The sequence below is a fragment of the Ostrinia nubilalis genome, chromosome 1 (assembly GCF_963855985.1).
Source record: "Ostrinia nubilalis chromosome 1, ilOstNubi1.1, whole genome shotgun sequence".
In the NCBI taxonomy this organism is placed as follows: Eukaryota; Metazoa; Arthropoda; class Insecta; order Lepidoptera; family Crambidae; genus Ostrinia; species Ostrinia nubilalis.
The window spans coordinates 14,181,781-14,200,078 of NC_087088.1; the positions used below are offsets into that span (position 1 = coordinate 14,181,781).

Consider the following 18,298-nt stretch of genomic DNA (forward strand, 5'->3'; position numbering starts at 1 on the left):
CTAGTTGAAGGTTAATAAAGATTGGGGTAATTAACGGAATTCTTGTGGATAGTACGCGTAAGTATTTTTTGTGGGGTGTGTGTTCATGAGGATTTGTCTGTTTTTTGTGAAGTATATGTTTAGAGAGGTGTGTGTGTTTTGAGTGTAGTGAGTATAACGTAGTAAAACAATAAGTTCCATAAATAATAGTGAGTAATAGAATCGGAAAGAACAAGTTGAACATAGAATAATTAATAAACAACATTAAATCCAGTAACTGCGGCAACATGAAATGGCATAACAAATAAAGAGTTAAAGGTTGCAGTAATTGGATCTCTTTGCTAGGTTTATCTATGTTTGTATGATGAAGGTCTGATTTCCTGTTAGGGCACGCCGATTCGCGAACCTGTTGTTTCGCACATTGTACATATATGACTTCGTTTTTTGTAGTTGTTGAGCTTCCGATTGAGTCGTTACTTGTAGTAATTTTTGGATCAGCGGTTGGTGTCTGAGGTAGTTGTGTGGCAAAAAATATCGTAGGTTTTGTTAATTTTCTTAGGTGCTGCCGTCCCAGTCTTATTTCCCTTTGGTCCACTTGTAGGGGGAGATTTTGTAGGGGATCTCTTTCTCTTGTTTTCGACGTAGGCTTTTTCTCGTTCAAGAGGTTTTGCTTTTCCACTGAATGTAACTTCGTTTTGTTTACGATTTTCTAAGACTACGAGTTTGTCATAGCGAATGAGGGCTAGGTTCCCCTTCTTCATCTCTTCCTGCTGTTTTATCTTGAGTTCTTTTCTGATATTTAATATTTCTTTAGGAAGATCTTCAGTAGCATACATGTTTTTAGGGAATTTTTTGTTGTTTTTTAAGATTACAGTTCTTCTCCAGGCCAATGTCAGTTTTAGCAGGATAGGTCGTCTTTTATCATTTTCCTTTTTTCCCAGCCTCCGCACTTCACTGATTTCCCATTTATCAAATCCTTCAGCTTCCACATCCTTTACAACTTCGTTGAGGATGTCTAGAACCACTATAAGGAGTTCAGTATTGTTTTTCTCTGTTTCTTCTACACCGTGTATTATAACATTATTCTTCCTCACTTCCCTTTCCAGATGGTGAACTTGTTTCTGCAGTGATTCCACTTCATTTTTCAGTTTGTTGTTTTCCCCTATCAAAGGATTCAGCTTTTCATCTATGCTTGATAACAAGTTTGTGGTCAGATTGTTTGTTTGTGTTGCAAATTCTTCCTTTATTTCGTTAATTTTCATGTTAAGGTTTTCATTTATTTGTTTAAGTAAAAGTTCCAATTGGGTATCCATTTTCTACCAATCAGTTAAAATTTCAGAAGCTGGTCACACTTAATGTCCAAGGCCGTGAACTTTTTGTCGTTGTCTATGGTATTTGGTCTGTCACTGGCTGTCACTGTCAGCTGACGGAAGTTGTTTGGTGGTTAGGTTATGTTTATAGCTATGGAGATGTTTAACGTTAGTTTCATTTTTCACACTTTTTCACGTTTTATCCTGAATATTTTCGTAAAATTCACGTCACCTCAGATCGTCCAAGTGTTTAACTATGAAGTTCACTGATATTAGGGATGAATCGAAAAGTTTTGGTGTCGATTTACTTTAAAACTTTGGGACGCAGGTTATAACGCACTTCACTTGTCAAACGCCGTAACCGGAAGTCCATGACTACTACATCTGTGGGGCTTGTCACTCATTATTGCAAAGAGATACCACACTTACTTCACAAGACTCTCCAGATATGCCAACCGGTGCCCCGGTAGGTCACCAACAAGTTTGTGTTGGATGTGGTTGTTCATTATTGCGAACTTGAAGTCATTGTTTGGATACAGAGAATAATCAAGATATATTAAACATTGTTCGATATTGGATTCAACCCAGAGAGGTAAGAGCCCTGCCAGTTTTATAATACATAAAAATAATTATGCCGGTTTATTATAATAATAAAAAAGGTTTTTTCCGAATCAGCCTTCCCATCCTTCAACTCCTTCCATTGCTTTCAATCTACCACTACTCTCATCCATACAGGTTATACAGGGTGGAAACGATAAGTGATCTCACTCGATTATTTCTAAACTACACAAGATATCGAAAAACTGGTTACTCATCCTGAAAGTGCTTCACGAGCTCTTTCTAACGGTATCAGTAAATAGTTACAGAATTAACTGGATCTATCCGAAAATTCAATGTTTTCAGCCTCCATACTAAATGTATGCCAGCCACACAATATTAAAAGTGTTATAGATCACTTATCGTTTCCACCCTGTATAATACAAATAGACTTATATTATTAAAATATTGCAATATTATTACTTACATAATATTAAACATAATTTTTACTATTATAAAGCCAGTTAAAAATTCCCTGAGCCAAATAAACTCAGTAAAGTTTTATTTATACTTCCTGCATAACAACAGACTACTCTTTTAAACTACCACTATTCTTACTCTCAATCCTCGTTCCTCATTCATCCCTTTCGTTTCCTCCATAGACCAATCATTCCTCATCATTCAGCGTTCAAATCATAAATTATCTTTCATCACTCATCTTACTATTCCGTTACACACAAAAGTCGTTAATCCTATATAAATATTGCTCTTCTTATTGTTGAACTGTGAATCTGATGTTTTATTTTATTTTCAGATTCGTCCTTCAGATCTTCTTTGCCATAGATACTATCAGAGAGCACGAATTACTACAGTTGGTGCTTATTTAATGAAGCTGAGGACCGGTGATTCAGATGACAGAATAGCTACATTACTTGGCATTTCAAGGAGTACTCTTACAAAATATGTAATGAAAGCACGCAGTATGATGGAGGAACATTTCGTACCAGCACATTTAGGGTTACAACATATTAGTAGAGAGGAAGTAGCCCAAAGAAACCTTTATGTTCCAGTCTCTTTTCGGGAAGCCAGGAAACGATTTACCACAAAGAAAGGCTATTGTCATCATGGATGGTACATACATACATTTATGTGCAAAAAAGTAGCAATTATGCATACCAAAAAAAAAACTTATTCCCTATACAAATATCGGAATCTCGTTAAACCATTTATGGTACTTTGTTGTGATGGCGACATCATTGATGTATTGGGCCCATATTTAATAGAAAATGTAGAACATGACCATTATTAAATAATAAGTACCTACATACGTATTTTCATTTATACCTACATAACTGCCTACTTACCCTTGGGTCGGAATAAAGATATTTTTGGATTTAAATGTAAGTAAAATATATTAACTTCTTTTTAAAAAATGTTTGGCTTTTCCGTAGGCATTCCTATTTTTCCAATACGCAAAGTTCTATTTGCTGTAGAGATGGGCCGACTAGTCGCCGACTAGTCGGGAAAGCCGACTATTCGGCATCATTTGTAGTCGGCCGACTAGTGACGACTATTCGGCAAAATATGCCGATTATAATCGGCGCATTACAAAATTAAATATGTGAATGAAATAAAACTCATAATCACCAAGATGATTATGAGGTAGACCAAGGGCGTTTATCTAAACCACTTTTGACTGCAAAAATCAGTCAAAAGTGGTTTCACCTGATTTACAAATTTTGGAAATCAGTCTAAATTCATAAAAGTTAAGATTAGATAAAAATACCAGGAAATCATCACAATGTGTAAAGTTTATGCAATTTGTCCATATAAAAATTATGACACTTTTTTGGGTAAAATATGCATGGAATTGCATGTACCTACCCTGCGGGGAAGTGGTAGATTATGTGGGGCTCCTCTCATCGGAAGGATGAGGAATACCCACATAAATAACCCCTGAGATCCGTCGATCGCCTTAGTGTGAAGAACTATGTGAATCCGGACAAAGCCATCAACTATCACAGTCCGTCCCGGCAATTGCCCACCTGTATGGCGGGCCCTGCCTATCAAACGGTGGTGGTAGTCAGTGCAATGCAGGCGGGGGTACCAACCCCCACGCCCTCATCTCGCTGACCATCACCGTGGAGGGTGGAGAGGAATCAGTGAGCCTAGGATGCGCGCCGCGATAAGTAGTTATCACGCCATTGTATCAATTAATTTTTCCCATACATTTTGCAGCAGGAGGCGATCATATTGTCACCTCCCCTGACCCCTCCGCCGTCGAAAATTATGACATCTACCTAAGGTACCTAAGGTAGATGGTTGGTAGATCTTGGTAGGTGATTGTGATGTTGCTTTTTATTTTTTCTCATATTAAAGAAATTTTATTTCTCAAGAAATTATAAATTATCTTAAGAAATCTGGATTATTCTTATTTCTTTGAGAAATCTAGATATTATTCTTCGGACAAGAAGGTACTAGAATGATCGGCATTGCCGATTAGTCGGCCGACTAATCGGCAATTTGAAAACCGATTAGTCGGCTAGTCGGTTAGTCGGCAAAGACCATAGTCGGCCCATCACTAATTTGCTGCTATTCATACGGTTTGACAAAGGGGTTCTTTATCGATCTACGATTTAAAGTGTAATTAAGACGTCTCTCCTACATATCTATACCTACTTATAATAAATCTGTAGAGAGGTCAATTCTGTACATGAAATATAATTTTCAAAATAACTATCAGGGGGTGATACTGATGCCAAAAATGCAATCAGTAAAATTTTTGTCTGTCTGTCTGTCCGTCTGTATGTTCCTTATAGAAACAAAAACTACTCGACGGATTTTAACGAAACTTGGTACAATTATTCTTCATACTCCTGGGCAGGTTATAGTATACTTAGGAATTCTCACGGGAACAGGAATTAGCGGGAAAATCCTTTTGTATGAAAAATCTAAACCGCTTAAGTTAGACGCTTTAAATTTCGCACGTAGGTACTTTAGTAAACTAATTCCCACGGGAACGGGAATTCGCATTATTATACATATAATTCTTGACAATAAATAGTTTTATTAGCAACTAGCGGCCGCCCGCGACTTCGTACGCGTGGATCCCGTTTTACCCCCTTCATCTATCTTACGCGGTTTAGATTTTTTCGTTCAAATGTTTTTTCCCGTTCACGTGGGAATTTTGCAATATCCTGTTGTAACTAAGCTTTAAGTTTATTAAGATACCTACATGTCAAATTTCAAGCGTCTAACTAAAGCGGTTTAGATTTTTCATACAAAGGGATTTTCCCACGAATTCCAGTTCCCGTGGGAATTAGTTTACTAAAGTACCTACGTGCGAAATTTAAAGCGTCTAACTTAAGCGGTTTAGATTTTTCATACAAAAGGATTTTCCCGCTAATTCCTGTTCCCGTGGGAATTCCTAAGTATACTATAACCTGCCCAGGAGTATGAAGAATAATTGTACCAAGTTTCGTTAAAATCCGTCGAGTAGTTTTTGTTTCTATAAGGAACATACAGACAGACAGACAGACAAAAATTTTACTGATTGCATTTTTGGCATCAGTATCACCCCCTGATAGTTATTTTGAAAATATATTTCATGTACAGAGTTGACCTCTCTACAGATTTATTATAAGTACCTATAGAAGATAGAAAATGGAAATGTACTTCTGTTATGCTAATAACCTCAAAATCTGAAGCATTTTTCCTATTGTAACGAATCTCCCGCTTATCCGTGCTTTAAGTATCTACACTAATATTATAAAGAGGAAAACATTGTTTGTTTGGTTGTAATGAATAGACTCAAAAACTATTGGACCGTTTTTATTAAATTCTTTCACCATTCGAAAGCTACATTATCCACGAGTAACAGGCTAAATTTTATTTTGGAAAATAATAGGGTTCCGTAAAATATGTAGGTACCTAATGTAGGCCACGCGCGCGAAGCCGCGAGCGAAAAGCTAGTGGAGTATAAGGTGACAATCGTTAAGTAATTTCACATATAAAAATCATTATTTCATTGCTTGGGGGTCTTGGGGCGAACGATGTATGGACGCAGAACAATATCCTTTATTTTCAAATTTAAGCAAAAAGCATTCTGTGGTTATAAAATACCTATGCTTATTTGCACCTAGTTTATCAATCACCATGTTAATTCCATGCTTTCTATCCAGTCGACTGCTCTAACGACAAGGGTGGGCAGTCGTTGAGATGACAGCGCGAAAATCGTCGGCATCCACTAATTATGACCCTTATGTACCACTATATTGACAAAGTTCTCCGTCTTCGTACGCGATATTGGAAATTTGGCATCTACCATCGGCTGATCTGACATTAGGCGTAGTCTGGCTTTGATATTCAATTTTCAACTGTATTACCTTGACAATCAGTTCAAAATTCATTACTAGAAAATTATTTGACAGACGATTTCTACTCTCGACAAATGCATTTGAATTAGCCCACTGTTTTCCCCGCACTGGTTCCGCTTAATTTTTTACACGAGAAAACACATTGATTAGATTCGAATGTTGACTTCAGACCAATGTTGTTATCTAGTAGTATTACTTATCGTATTAATTTTGAGTCCAAAAATATTTTGTAAGAGTTTTCACATTCAATTTTCATTGCAAAGCCTATTTATAAATAGTTTAAAAAAATAATGATATAAAATAAAGTACCTCTAAAGTCAAATATTAAAAAAGCAAAAAGTTAGCATATCCCATTTTAATCTTAGATTCCACTACTTTATTACGCATCTTACAATGTCCACTTTACATTTTATTTCAGCTCTTGATTCTACTTTTAGAACAAAACATATAAAAGGCACCATTTGCGGAGCTTCCAGTCGAAAGACCTGATTACATTTTTAAAATATTGCCTAAAGTCTGTGGTCCAGTTTCAAAGATAACGAGCCGGCGGGAAAGTCGAGCCAATAGCGTAAGAAATTGAAGTGGCGCTCGTAACGATCTACGAAGCGGCTACGGCGCTACGAGCTACGAGCTACGACACGGGTCATCGGCGCACGTAGCACGGCTACGGTAATACGTTCCTAACTCAATTTCAATAAGGCGCTCGATTTATTCCGTTTCATCCGAACACCCTTTAATCCGGGACTTAAATTGGCTCGAATGTTATTCCGAGTCGTGCGCGTCCAATATTAGGTATTGGGGCTGATCAGAAATAGGCAATATGGAATTTATTTAATGTACAACAGCACGAGTGGAGTTTCCCGTATTTTTCATTTAAATTTTCTATAGTTTTAAATCAGAATATTTCAGTGCCTCTAGAATGTATGTTATGTTACGTCCAATTTAGTTTTTGCCACAACGAACTAGCCAAATATTTGCGCAAAGGATCCGCAAATACATTCGCGGTTTCATCAGTGAGATTTAGTCTTGTTACTTTACACAAAAACATGGCGACTCACAGAGTGGTAATATCAAAATTCACGTTTGCCGTGTCGCGGCGTAAAATAAACCTTCTTCTATAAACTTGGCTCGTAATTTCCGAGACTTTTACGACACTCCCGAAACTGTTTGGTTGGTAAACATTAAATAAGCATAACCAGTAAATTCGGTTCGAGGCGGCCACCGCAAGGCGCGCGTAATCTCCCGGATTAGAGTGTACAAGAGCAACAATAACAAAGCAAATTGTTGGCCGACCGCGTTAAATAAATAATGGCCGATTATCATGACTATTCTGTTCAGAAGTTACGACCTTACTAAGCTCGTTAGTTCTGCTCGACAATTACATAAAGAAAATACCTAAAATTGAGGCTTATATTTCTATAAAAAGTACGTTTTTGTGTCATTTAGACTGCGAAACTTAAAGGGTTCCAGAATCGAGATAGCATGTCAGACTTCCCACTCAAACGTTTAGAAAAGTAATGTATTTTTTCAACCCAACCATTGTAGCTATGTAGTATTGAAAGATTAAGCCCTTCACATCACTTTCACTTCACTCCTTGTCTTGGAGTAATTAATAGGCCAGTAGAATTAAACACAAAAATGAATTAAATCGGAAATAATTCCTACTAAAGATTTTAGTGCTTTAATGGCTTCCCAGCCGTTCCTTAACTGCGGTTGCTGCACCTCTTCCTGGCACTCACCTGAACGACTCTGTGTTACCTACTGTGGCTGCCCCTCTTCCTTGTATCCTCCTGCACGACTACGTTGCCTAGCCGTATGCCTGGTCAAAGGTTCGACGCCAAAAATCAACAACAACAAGTTCATATTAAAACGCTGAAGAGTTTTTTGTTTGTTTGTTTGAACGCGCTAATCTCAAGAATTACTAGTTTGATTGAAATAATTATTTTTGTGTCAAATAGCTCATAAATTGAGGAAGGCTATAGGATATACACAATCACTCTACGACTAATAAAGGCGAAGCAGTAAAGAAAAATGTTGCAAGCACGGAAAATAGTATTTAAACTATTTTCACGCGTACGAAGTTGATTTTGTGGCGTCGAACATTGGACCAGACATATGGCTAAGCAATGCAATCGTACAGAAGGGTACAAGGAGGAGCAGCCACATTAGGTAACACAGAGTCGTTCAGGAGAGTGCCAGGAAGAGGTGCAGCAATCGCAGTTAAGGAACGGCTGGGACGAACAAGGATAAGCGAATCCAACTCGTGAGCCTTGACAGGGTTACACTGGTTGAGGCGACCCTTTTCAAGACTTGGAAGCCTGCGGTAAACGAGCTATTGGACGTGGAGAGGGTCATTAATTATACACATATTTTCTACTTTGCCGAACATTTGCACGAGAACGGTTTGTCCAAAACACATGAATATGGTCTTATTTAATGCAGGATTAAATGCCCTTCAACCGTCAGGAAGACCACTTTTCGATAGGGTAAGTCCTTTACGCGGTATAATCGGAAAACCTAAAAAGCGCCCCTTTCGGGGGCCCCCACCACTTAAGCACAACTCCGTCGAAGTCGAAAACCTAGGAGAGTCTTAATGGGCCATTCTTATTCTTACGCATTTTTGTGTGAGATGTAAGAATAGCATATGTTTTTAAAGAAAATCAGTGCACTGTATATTAATTTACTTAGTAAAATACCTCTATTAACTAGGCCCAATATTATTTTTATCATAAAACTATTAGAAGAATATTAAAAAAAAGTTACAAGTCCAAAATGTCACGGACCGTGTAGTGTGAGATTCCCGGATTTGGACATACAATATTTTTTTCTGAAGAGATGTTATGTTATTTTGATAAATATTACAGTAATTATGCAAGATTAATACATGTTTTATAAGACTGTTAAAAATTTATATCAATAATAATTACCATTTTTGATTTTGAACACCAAACATTGTGTGAGCAGTTTTTGTGTCACAACCACGTGCGCCACTTTAAATATGCGTAACTCGGTAAAAAACTATCTTTGATATTGACATCCCTTGCTAAGTTTTTTTAGAACAGTAACATTGTCATCTTATTAGATTTGCAAATGGCTGAACGTAGTGAGTGAGCCGCAAAAAATTATTTCCCATTTATTTGAAAAAAGGGACAACCATAACACGTCCATCCCGTGTACGATTTTTAAAGGTAGGTATCAATGTCACGCTATTGTATAAAACATAATTATGTACCTCATGCAGTATAGTTTCAGATAATTGCACAAGATCTGCTAATTCACAGATAGTTTTTTGGATATATCGGACACGTTCCAAATTGTCACGGCCATGGTATTAAAAATGTGTCACTACCGCAAACTATTTAAGTACATGGTCGTGACATTACAACGCGTGGTTGTGACATTCTATTTTTATTATTTTAATAGTTTTTGTTGTTCTGCTAAATTATTTTGTGTATTGTGCAATTTTTAAGAGTAGCCTTTTAGTAAGTGTACTTATTTTTCGCTAGTATGATTTTCTAGATGCCACGAAGGAAAAATTATTGCACTTTCTCATTTCTGCAATTATATCAAATTTAACTGAGACAGCTCCCGGTAAAGGCCCTGCAGAGGTGGTCGGAGTTGTTTTAAAAGGAATTGCTATTAACCATATTTTTAGTGGTACGGTGACTATGAAACATGTTTAAGTTGTCAAAACCAACTGTTATGTGAATCCTACAGAAATCTCATTTGATACTCAATTAGGTACCTACTGTGTTTAAGATTTACTAATTTGTTAAGCATATTATCATATCGAAACCATGTAGGTAGCATATCGGAAGCATGATCAGATAGTGCCAATAATAAAAAGTCTATTTTTTATTATCTAGTAGATATATTAACTACCTGACGGTATTTTTGATCTCAATTTTAATTAAATTTTTGGATGTTCAGAAAAAAGTACATATTACCAAATAACACCTTTTTTGATGAAACGAATTTAGTGTATTTTATTGTTAATCAATTTAAACTATTATGATATAAATTTAACAACATAAATATTATTATTTACAGTAAAAATGTAAAACTGTCACATCCGTGTCATGCAGTGTCACAGCCGTGTTTACGTAGGCTATTTTGTTTCCTTTCCGAGGGCTTTAAGGTTGTCCATATACATCAAAAGTATGCTTTTGGTTTATACTTTCGATACACATCGCAAAAAGTTTAAAAAAAAAATCTTTAATTTTGAAAAAAAATTTGGCACAAATTTAAGAATGGCCCTAATGGGCAACCAATGAAGCCATTAAAGCAATAAAATCTTTTGTAGGAATTATTTTCGATTTAAAATCTAATTCTACTGGCCTATAAGGTCATATAGCAACAAAATGACTTTTAATTCAACACAAGGGAGATACATTTTCTGATAACTCTGAAGAGGAGGACCTAATATCATTAAAAATAAGATTAAAGTAATAAAATATGTAATGCAAGTTTCTTACATGGTAAAGATAGAGGTTGGTGTCGCAGCTTTTGTCCTTCTCCACTGGCAGGCCATGTTCATCGGTGTCACCTGGAACAAATTAAAAATAAATTAACATGCGTTCCAAATTCAAATTTCGTCAGAGCAAAATGGTTTTGTCTTTAATTTTTGTAAATGGAAGAAGAATTTGTTTTTATTTTATAGCTATCAGCCAGCATCCGCATCCTCGCTTTTTCGTGGACAAGCATTTGTTTTTTCTTATTTTTAGGGTTCCGTAGCCAAATGGCAAAAAACGGAACCCTTACAGATTCGTCATGTCTGTCTGTCTGTCTGTCCGTCCGTCCGTATGTCACAGCCATTTTTTTCCGAAACTATAAGAGCTATACTGTTGAAACTTGGTAAGTAGATGTATTCTGTGAACCGCATTAAGATTTTGATGCAAAAATAATAAAAAAAAAATATTGGGGGCTCCCCATACTTAGAACTGAAACTCAAAATTTTTTTTTTCGTCAACCACATACGTGTGGGGTATCTATGGATAGGTCTTCAAAAATGATATCGAGTTTTCTAAAATACTTTTTTTCTAAACCGAATAGTTTGCGTGACAGACGCTTCCAAAGTGGAAAAAAGTTGGTCCCCCCCCTCTAACTTCTAAAATAAGAAAATGAAAAGTCTAAAAAAAAACATATGATGTACATTACTATAAAGATCTAGTAAGAAGTTTTTTTTAATACCTCGTAAATCGTAAACCGCTTATTACCGCGTAATCTTTCATACAAATAACTTAAATTAAAAAAATAATAATTTTAATTTCATAAATCAATGGTACGGAATCCTTTGTGCGTGAGTCCGACACGCACTTGGCCGGTTTTTATTTTAAGAACGTTGCCTATCCTAATTTATGATTCTATAATATTTTTACTAACAGAACCATGTTGATGAAAACTACATGACATCTGAATTCGTCAAAATACTTATTTTCGAGATATACCTAAATGAAAACATTTGTTCGAACTTAAATAAACTAACTTCCAACCCAAATTACTACTCGTATAATAAATTATACTTGTTATTAATTTAACAATGAACAATTTTTATATTTAATTATTTAACAGCCGACTGCCATCATAATATTAACAATAATGTTTAAAAAAACAAGAATACCATTCAGCTGTTCGTAGCATCACGTAGCACTCCGTGTTGAGCGTATTAATTTACCTAAGCGATAAACGTCAGCCGCTAATTACTCTTGAAGAACGTGTTACAAACAATCGGAAAACTAGGTGATGTGTGTTACAAGCAATCTGAAAACTAGGTGATGTGTGCCGTCACTTGATCCGGCAGCGATGGGACCTTGCACGCGTCACGTCCCGCATGCAGCGGTAATGTAAAGACAAATACGAACTGTTTGCGGACTGCGGGCGTGGCATAACGATGCAGCGATGCATACTGAGAGGTACCATGTCATGAGCGATAACAATGCATAAGGCCCATACAATTTGATTGAAACTATAGTTGTTTGTAACACAATTAATTGGAAAACTAGGTGATGTGTGCTGTCACTGATCCGGCGACGATGGGACCTTGCACGCGTCACGGCCCGCATGCAGCGGTAATGTAAAAACAACTACGAACTGCGGGGCGTGGTGTAACGATGCACGCGTTTAGAGCCCGTGCATACTGAGAGGCACCTCTGACATAACTCATGAGCGATAATAATTCAGAGCTCCCATCCCATACAAATAAGTCAAGCTGGCTTTAATTTGGTTGCTCTAAGAACTTTGCTGAAGTTAGTATTACCCAATACCACAGAATAATAATAAGGCTGAGTTGCACCATCTTACTTTAACTTTGACAAACGTCAAAAATCTGTCAAATTCCATACAAAAAACACCGGTTATCGTTAAAGTTACGGTCAAAGTTAGGTGGTGCAACTCAGCCTAAGTGTATTAACTTCAAAATAAGAGAAAGAAAGAAAGAAAAAATATTTATTTGGTACTATCTTTACTTGATTAAAGTAGGAATAAACTTATGTAATTTAGGTAATATTTTAATACATCACAAACATACTACGTAAATGTTTATTAGGTACATTCGCTCCTTAAGAGAATCCGACCGGAACCAAATTACTAAACGACGATCATCAACATTTATGGCATCAATCGCGTGTACGTGGCTGCAACCCCATGATAACTCAACCAATTTCACTGATCAAGGGTTGAGAGCTAAAACGCTAATATAATTTTGATCAGCGACTAGCCAATACACTGTGTGAAGTTCAAATGTTGACCTTTAGATTCCACGGCAGTTATGAAAGATTAACATAAAAACCTTCACGAGTTTAATCTAATTTGAAAGATGAATGTGTACAGCTTTCACAGATGTAATCTCATTTTCGTGGTTAAACAGGCATACGTGAGATCAAAGTGTATGAAATTCACGAGAGCGTGAGTCCAAGTCGGGAGTTTGCTCTATTGGCTTGTGGTTTCGAACGAAACGTAAACTCGTCGAGGCTATTTACGCAGGCAACCTTGGCTTAAACTTAGAGGTATTTAGAGCCGGATTAATGTAATTTTGCGCTGAGTAACGTGTATACGTGTAGTCACAAAGGGTTTAGTGGTGTACTCTGACAATAGACCTTATTGTTGGCTACAACAAACTTGTTTCCTTCGTGTGTACTTTAATTATATTAAGATTGCGTCCATTATTATGCGGTAGAATAGTTTTTTAGTGGATAGGACTCTGTAGGACCTACAGTGTAGGTATTCAAATGGTTATTTATCGAATCAGAGGTTATCGTTTAATCAAATAGACCGCCTCAGGTAAAGTTTACTAAGTAACTAGAAAAATATCGGTAGAGTGTTTCATAAACAAAGCAAGTTTGCAGTAGACATAATGAAACATTATGCCGCAATAAATATGTGACCATGATAAAACTGTAGTTTTTAACTGTGCTTAAATACACACAGTTTATCGAAAAATAAAAACGACGGATAGAAAATACAAAAAGATAAAATACCGCGGAAAATGAACGTGTGTGAAAACCTGATTATTTACTTTTATGTTTGCAGCGTTTTTGTATGGACCGTCCGTCCGCTGCGAACGTGCAATCCATCGGGAATAGGGTTGCTTGTTAGATACTATACAGGTTGGAATTTAGATATCCCAAAAATATTATGAAGTAAACAGTAGCATTATTTTAGCTTAGTAATTTATTATTTGTGTTATTATGTCATAGTTACATGTGTTGGACTAAAATTGTCACTGGCGTGAATCACGTTTTGTTGTATATTCATAAATCCTATTTTACATAACTTACCTTCTACTTAGTTGCAATAAGACATTTCTAGGCCATGTATTCGCATGTAAATAATTAATAAGGCATCGATCGAAAAACGTGGCGCATGACAAGGCTGATGTAACAATAAGTGTGCCAAGAATAGGTTACCTACTTAAAAGAACTAGATTATCCCATTTTTAAGTTAGCACTTAAAGCTAGACTCTATAGAAATTGAAATATTAGGTATAGGCATTAAACAGGCCTATGGAGCTTTTATATTTTAGGTACTATTATTTTGATAGAGTGCAAAAGCAAATGTTGAAAAGATAATTATGTGTGCCCTGCCATACTGTCAAAATGGCTCCTCAGATAATAACAAAAGTATTCACTTACTGAATACTCTATTATGTAACTTGACTGTTCGTCATAGCGACAAGTTTGTGTTTTTCGACACAAATAAATTTATTAATAATAAATTCTTATTGACAGGCAGCTCTTTACACCTGCCTCAAAGTATAAAATTAAAAGTTGCTACATTGTTAGCTTATAATATTAACTGTGTTATTAACACAAAACAAGTAAATTCAACTTTTGATATTATTAGTAGAAATACTAATATTTCTGTGACGACCTCTGATTTAAACTGAGAGGGACGACAACAGACAGGTCTATTAAAGGATTTAATATTGTTCATCAAAATTTACAAGGCCTGGCTGGCAAAGAATTAGAACTAGAATTGTTTTTAAAAAAATACAATGTTCATGTATTATGCTTAACAGAACATTGGCTTAAAAATTATGAATTAATGTTTTATGTAGGTAATTATAAAGTTTGTAGTTCGTTCACCAGGGAGTCTGCTATTAGAGGGGGGTCACTCATAATAATAAATAATCAATTTAAATACAAGGAAAGAAAAGACATTGTTTCACTCTCAATCGAACGAACTATAGAACTTGCGTGTGCAGAGCTAGAGCAGTATATAATTGTAAGTGTGTACAAGCCCCCATCTGCAAATTACCAATTATTCGAATCCACTATGGAGGAGGTCTTGAAAAAGGTATTTAAATCAAATAAGAGAGTAGTTGTATGTGGAGATTTTAATATAGATTTATTAGATAATACTCAATATAAAATAAGATTCTTAAACCTTTTTAAATCTTTTAATTTATCAAATCTTTTCAATGAGCCTACTAGAATCACTCCAACATCAGCTACTTGCTTAGATAACATTTTTTGTAACTGTAATATTCAAAGTAAATCAATAATTAATTGCCTTAGTTCAGATCATAGTGGACAATTGGCCACATTTGAGCACCATCATGTCGCTAGTACAGTGGATGTTGTTTGTAGGCCAATAACAACTAACCGAATTGACAAATTTAAGAAAAATATTTGTGATGGTATTGATAAACTTATATTAGATGACAATAATGTTGATCACATTTATGAGGATCTATTCAGTGTTGTGAGTGAGGAATTCAAAACCACATTCCCACAGAAAAAGATCCGAATAAATTCTGTTAAATGTAAATTTGACGACTGGGCTACAACCGGCATTCACAAGAGTAGAAATAAAATGTATGAATTATATAGTCTTAAAGCCGATACGCAAGATCTGAATGTTATAGAATATGTTAAAAATTACTCAAAAATATTTAAAAGGGTTTGTGTGGCTGCTAAATCAAATCATCTTCGAAACATGATTTTAAATTCTAATAATAAAGCTAAGGCTACGTGGAACATAATAAATAAACAAACATGTAAAAATAAATCGAAGGATAACACTTTTTCACTGAAAATCGGAAACGAAATTATAAATTCCGATACAGAAGTTGCAACCACATTTGAGACATTCTTCTCCAATATTGCGTCTGAAACAACTAAAGAACTGAATTCATCACCAGTTCTTGCAGAGTCTCTTTTAAAATCTAATGTCACCGAATGCCAGTGTCTGCTCCAGTTCAGGCATATAGATTGTAATACAATAATTAAAACCTTTAGAGAATTAAATATGAAAAAAACCGAGGACCTTTGGGGAATCTCAGTCAGTATAATTGGAACAATTATTGACACCATAGCTCCTCACCTTGCATTCATTTTTAATACATGTATTGATCAAGGTTGCTTTCCTAGCTTAATGAAGTTAAGTAAAATAATTCCATTGTTCAAGGCTGGTGACAAATGTGACCCCTCTAATTTTCGACCGATTTCTATTCTACCAGTACTTAGCAAAATTTTTGAGAAAATTATTTTCCACCAACTTCTATCTCACTTCATTTTTAACAAATTATTACACAATAAGCAATTTGGTTTTACGAAAGGTAGAAGTACTACTGACGCTGGGGTAGCACTATTGAAACACGTCTTTGATGCTTGGGAGAGTAAAAAGGACGCTGTTGGTATTTTCTGTGATCTTTCAAAAGCGTTTGATTGTGTAGACCACCAAACCTTACTAAACAAATTGCGACATTATGGTGTTTCGAATAAGTCACTTGATCTGCTGAACTCGTATCTCACAGGCAGAAAACAAAAAGTTTGTATTAACGGAACTGAGTCTTCTGGAGCACCTCTTACTATGGGTGTGCCGCAGGGATCAATATTAGGACCTTTGCTATTTCTTATTTATATTAATGACCTTCCTTACTTTGTAAAAGATCTGTGTGATATTGTGTTATTTGCTGATGACACATCTCTCATTTTCAAAGTTGATAGAGGTAAAGTAAATTTTGACGATATTAATAACACACTCTCACAGGTTCTACATTGGTTCACTGTTAACAACTTATTGTTAAATGCAAACAAAACTAAGTGCATTAAATTTACCTTACCTAATGTGAGGCAGGTTTCCACGCAATTAATGGTGAAGAATGAACCATTAAATAGCATAAATTCCACAACATTCTTGGGAATCACTTTAGATGCTAAACTTCAATGGGGTCCTCATATTGAAACTTTGTCAAAAAGGCTCAGTTCGGCTGCTTTTGCAGTGAGAAAGATAAGGCAATTAACTGACATTGAAACGGCAAGGCTAGTATATTTTAGCTATTTTCATAGTATAATGTCATACGGCATATTGTTGTGGGGCTCAGCCGCGGACATTGAAACTGTGTTTGTTCTGCAGAAGAGAGCAGTGCGGGCCATTTATAACCTTGGACCCCGATTTTCCTTGAAAGATTTTTTTAAGGAAATTAACATACTGACAGTAGCTTCACAGTTCATTTATGAAAACCTTTTATATGTCCGCAAAAATATAGAGCAATTCACGAAAAAGAGCGATTTGCATAACTTTAATACAAGAAACAAAAATAAACTTGCCGTTCCAAATTTCAGATTGCATAAGATTGGTAATTCATTTATGGGAAAATGTATTAAATCCCAACTAATATTATAAATGCGAAAGTAACTCTGTCTGTCTGTCTGTCTGTCTGTCTGTCTGTCTGTCTGTCTGTCTGTCTGTTACGCTTTCCCGCTTAAACCTCGCAACCGATTTTGATGAAATTTGGCATAGAGATAGTTTGAGTCCCGGGAAAGAACATAGGATAGTTTTTATCCCGGTTTTTGAAACAGGGACGCGCGCGATAAAGTTTTTCTGTGACAGACAAAATTCCACGCGGGCGAAGCCGCGGGCGGAAAGCTAGTTCTTTAATAAATTACCACAAACTGTTGTAGAACTACCCATTCATAAATTCAAAGCACATATTAAAAGTACCTTAATGAAAAAGGGCTACTATAAAGTCGATGATTATTTAAAAGATAAAAATGTTTGGGATACTTTACTGCCTAGCTCGCATAAATAAATATTTATAACTTTGTACATTTTAAAGCATGTAAACCTTTGAAAAAGAGGCTGACAATAGTGACTGAGTTTCTTGCGCTGCTTCTTCTCAGCACTGGCCCATTTATTGTCCTGAAGCAGTGGTAGGGTTAATACTGGGACGTGTAAAAGTGCTTTTTTTAAGCCTATTTACAGAAATAAATGAGTTTTATTAAGTTTTTATTGAGTTTTAAAAGAAGGGTGAATTAATACTACGTTTATTTATCAAAGAAATTACAGGAGTTTTCGTATTACTGACATGAGAAATGATTGTTTTCCCACAATATTTCAAAATTCTATTGATGCTGACGAATAGACAACCCTACCTAATACGTACTCGGCGCACGTTCCAATTCACACGGACCGCGCGCGCCGCAATTATTGAAACTTTTTCAATACACGCTTTATTCGCGGCACAATCGGCTGCCTTAATTACGACATATAATTCTTTACTCTCCAACGCTGGAGATAATTTATTTCCAGCATTTCTCTCTTTATGTGCCACTCGGAAAATGTCGAGAGCCAAAAGTGAGTCCAACAATTTCG

The 18,298-nt window shown here is 35.8% G+C and overlaps 1 protein-coding gene across 2 annotated transcripts in view; it reads right to left on the bottom strand.

The window, feature by feature from the left end:
- The window catches only part of LOC135073771 (solute carrier family 12 member 6), a 419,228-nt gene that overhangs the window by 33,658 nt on the left and 367,272 nt on the right, over window positions 1-18,298 (bottom strand). For both annotated transcript variants that reach the window (XM_063967954.1, XM_063967945.1), the window contains exon 3: window positions 10,678-10,748. In XM_063967954.1, coding sequence (XP_063824024.1) covers window positions 10,678-10,748 — 71 coding nt within the window. The remainder of the gene's footprint in view (window positions 1-10,677; window positions 10,749-18,298) is intronic.